Below are 4,152 nucleotides of genomic sequence, written 5' to 3' on the forward strand. Positions count from 1 at the left end.
TTTTAGTACGTGCTTTGGTTTGCAAGTCGGCTTTCTCTGTGTTCTCTTACCGAGAGCTTTATCTTTAATTTCACTCAAGGCAGCGTCCCGTCTCTCGCTGCTGGCCTTCTCTTCGGTGGCTTAGCAGGACTAGGCGCTTACCAGCAGTCCCGAGACCCGAAGAATGTATGGCTCTCCCTCGGTGAGTCTGCTCAGCATGCAACGACTTCGCCTTGCCAGTAGCAGAGGGAATAGTGACCTTTTTCCTAGCACATTTCAGCTGATCTGTGCCCTTTAATTTGTACAAATGTAAGTGCTGGCAGGACACCCTGCCACAGCCAGGAGATGTTTGTGTAAGAGCACAGTAATCTGGTTCTCAAACCTAGCTTGTCCTTATTGAAGCCATTTGGTGAGAAATACCTCTCTCCTGTGCCAGATTAGATACCCTGTTAAACTAAGTGTAGGCACAGGAAACGTATGTGAAAAACACATGGTTCGAAGCAGCATTTTTAGCCTGTGGTCATGGAATAAGCGTTTTTGCAGTAGCGACAGCGTTATAATGGTGTGTGGCGTTATGGAATATCGGTTTGCACATCCTGGAAGAGCTGCATATGATCTGATGTTTCATGTGCTCTGGAAGAAACAGTCTGAAGTATTAAAAGAAAGGAGGCAACGATCTATTCTGCTTGCTTACAGTAGATGGGACAGGAAGTTGTGATGGGGTTTAGCTTGCAGTTAAACCCTTCAGGTGAAGGAGAATGATAAAAGGAGAGTGGAAAGTGTTATCAAGCACTGGAAGAGATCAAGCGAACCTCAGGGATTTCTAGCACTGCAGGATTTTAATAGCCAGTTAAACCAGTTATCTGTGAGGAACTGATCTAGCTTCTGGACACTAGGTTAGCCTGGATGACCTTCTAGTTCTGTAACTACACCACAGCATTTAAATTAGCCAAATTATCATAACTGTTATGATACTACAGCATTAACTACAGTGATTTAAGACTATTTATAACCAATAGGGCTTGATCGCAGAATGTGCCGAAAGGCTTTATGAAATCCCTGGTAGATTCTGCAGAGGACCAAATTGCCTTGTCACTAAGGACTGAAAGGAAGGATGAGCAGCTTCTGTATATCCTGATGTGGTGCACGTAGTGCTCTCGGGTGCGCTTCTTTAAAGTGGTGGTGTGTCCCGGTCTCTTACAGCTCCATATTCATCCATTCCTCCTCAGCCCTGCTGTGGTGTGTAGTTGTGGCTCCTGCTGAGCTTTAGCTTGGTCACAGTTATATCACGGGTAGAAATCCAGTAAAAGAAGCTTGACAGAGTATCTTTAGATTACCCTTTGCCCTGTCTGATGCAAACAAACTTGAAGCTTTGGAGAAAGGTATACGACACCTCCATCTGCCTGTCTTCTTCAAAGAAATGTGAATATTGATGGGATTTTTTTTTTTTCCAGACTGAGACATTAATTTGGAGTAACATTTAAAATGTTAGTTGCTCTTTCAGGTCCATCCCTTAGATTGCTTTCTGTTTGCTAACCAATATTTTCCAGGGGAGCTGATTTATTACTAGTCGTAGTATTTAGTGCCACCTTCCAGTTCAGAACGTCACAGAGAAATGGGAATTGTAATTACATTTGCCTCTCGCCTAGTGAACTTTGTCATTGTCGCAGCTTTCTGGTGGTTTTGAGCCTATCAGTATTTAAGGAAATAATCATTCTTCCGCAAACAAGGAGAGACTGAGGGAGAATTAGTGACCTGCCCAGCGGGTTGGCAGTTAGACAGCAGTCTCAGCTCTGATGACATCTACTGGCTTCTCCTGAGCAGTGGAGCACGCTTACCGAGCTGCTGAGAAGCTTGCCACAGCTCTGCTGTTTAACAAAAATAAGTAAAACGCTTGCATACACTTCCTTGTGGAGAGGAGGGAGGCATTCCTGTCTGTAAACAAAGGCCTGTTTGGTTGGCACTGGGAATGGCCAGTGCCGTGCTGCTTTTGCTGTTCCAAATGGTTCTGACTGACCTTCTTTTTTCAACAGTGGCATCTGGAACCCTGTCAACTGTTATGGGAATGAGGTTTTACAACTCCAGAAAAGCAATGCCTGGGATAATTGCTGGTGCCAGGTAGTCACCTGTTTCTTGTTCTTGTCTGTATTTTTCAAATAAGCATCTTGTATGTAATTTATTTGTGGATTATGTTGTTTTTTATTTTTTTTTTATAAGTGGTACATGGTAAGTTCTGTGAAAAATGAAGTCTTCTGGTGGAATTTGGCTATCTGAAATCGTGTCACTGTTTTCTTCTTTCCTGTTTTTTTATGGGATTTTTGCCTCCACCTTTTTTTTTTTTTTATCTTTTATAACAATTATTCTGTTCAACAGCCTACTGATGGTTGGACGGCTTGGATTGCAGATCATGGAAAAGCCTCTTCAGCCATAAGTCTGCATCGAGGCACTTGAACGTATCTAACTGAGAAGCCTGAGAATGCAACTGCCTAAACATTGTTACACAAACGTGGAAAAGACACTGCTACCTGTGCATTGATTTTTTCATATCCTAACGCATGTGGGTTGTGTTTTTAAAGGACCGACATTGAGAGCCCTTGTTACGTCTTCCAAAATGGTATTTGTCTTAACATTTTCTGCACTGCGAAGCAAGAAAATACAAATACAGCATTAGCCTACCTTCTTGTCCTGCAGATAGAGACCTCTTGGCGCTTGCACACAAACAGCTGCAGGATTCAAGCTTAAACGTGCGTCTGGACTTGCCATTCTAAAATCACCTGTACCTCTAAAACAAGGGTAGAGGAGTTGCCAATTTGTTGCTAGGAATTCATGTAACAAATGTGCTTAATATATTACTTCTTCCTTTCCTTGCCAGTTTATTCGGTCGTGATGTTTGTCAGTCAGGGACTCTGTTCTCCCAGCACTGCGTGCTAGAACCTGGTCCCATGAAACACAATCCCAGAGCAGGCTGTCAAGGTTCTGCTGCAGACCTGTTACTTGCAATTACTCATAAGCAAAAGTGCCTAGCTAAATGTCACTTTTAAAGATTACTATTTGTAAATCAAAAAAGTGCTTTATTAGATAATGGTGAATTCTAGGCATACCTCTTGCATTTCATGAAAATTAAAATGTTATTCTAAATAAACCACCAAATTATTATTACCAACTTCTGTGTTCTACACAATTATTTTTTCTTTAATTGGTCATCTGGATTGATACAGTTTGGTGCACTTTGCCCCGGGTGTCTGGGTGTATATGTGAATGTGAATTGTATAAATGATCTCTATTCCATTCCATGAATTTAGTGACTTGTAAATATAAAAGTCTCATGAACTAGGGGCACGTGCAGGGAACAGAAGCAGACAGACCACATATACAAAGTGTTACAGTGAAGGGGACTTTTGGTTTTGTTTTTTTCTGAGAAGAATAATCTACTTCAGATTTGAAAAATGCTCTATGAAAGTTATTTAAAGACTGCAGGGCTCAGTTAATCAGTCTTTGTCCTCAGTTGATTCCCCTGATGCCTGAAATCATTCTAAATATAAACCTGCCATACAGAAATAATCCTGGGAGCTACATGGGGATGGTAATGTATCCCTCTTCTGGTCTCATTGAACTTCTGTCTCTGTACTGATGCCAAGCTTTGATTTCCTCAACCTTTCTTCTTTGGCGGTTGGTGCTGGGAGAGATGGGAGTGGTGGGGTTGATCATTAGACTGCTGAGATGCTGCCATTGCTTAGAGTTCTCCAAGTATCAGGGTAGTACTTTATAGCAAGAAAGCGACGTCTTGTGCTCTTCCTTCCCTCTTTCCTTGTCTCAGTGGAGTGGGCAGAGCTACCCCAGCAGCCAGGCTCAGTCAGCAGTGCCGTGGTTTTGCCAGGCAAGTGGCAGCGCTGAGGCGGGGCAGAGGGTAAGCCAGGATGCCAAGTTAAGCAGGTTGGGTTCTAGATCAGCAGGGACGTGGCCAGGAATGGGGGCAGCTCCAACAAGGGCGAGGGTCTCATCAGCCTGGTCCAAGGCCACACAACTTGGGTCAGAGCTGGCTTGAGCACAGGCAGCACGATCTCATGATGGGGAGCTGTACTCAGGACATCATCATCATCATCCTGACAGAGTTCAGCTTCAGGGGCTCCCCTGTATTTATTTTTTTCCTCTTAGGCCCCTGCATAGAAACAA

The 4,152-nt window shown here is 43.3% G+C and overlaps 1 protein-coding gene across 1 annotated transcript; it reads left to right on the plus strand.

Annotated features, from left to right (window-relative positions):
* Positions 1 to 79: 79 nt before the first annotated feature.
* Positions 80 to 2,410, plus strand: LOC104267449 (transmembrane protein 14C-like; the record flags this gene model as incomplete). The annotated part of the gene is made up of 3 exons (XM_009878844.1): positions 80 to 181; positions 2,013 to 2,097; positions 2,353 to 2,410. Coding segments are annotated over 3 exons (245 nt in total), but the record flags the coding sequence as incomplete, so codon positions are not given.
* Positions 2,411 to 4,152: the final 1,742 nt, after the last annotated feature.

Source organism: Apaloderma vittatum, unplaced genomic scaffold (assembly GCF_000703405.1).
Source record: "Apaloderma vittatum isolate BGI_N311 unplaced genomic scaffold, ASM70340v1 scaffold8311, whole genome shotgun sequence".
Classification (NCBI taxonomy): Eukaryota; Metazoa; Chordata; class Aves; order Trogoniformes; family Trogonidae; genus Apaloderma; species Apaloderma vittatum.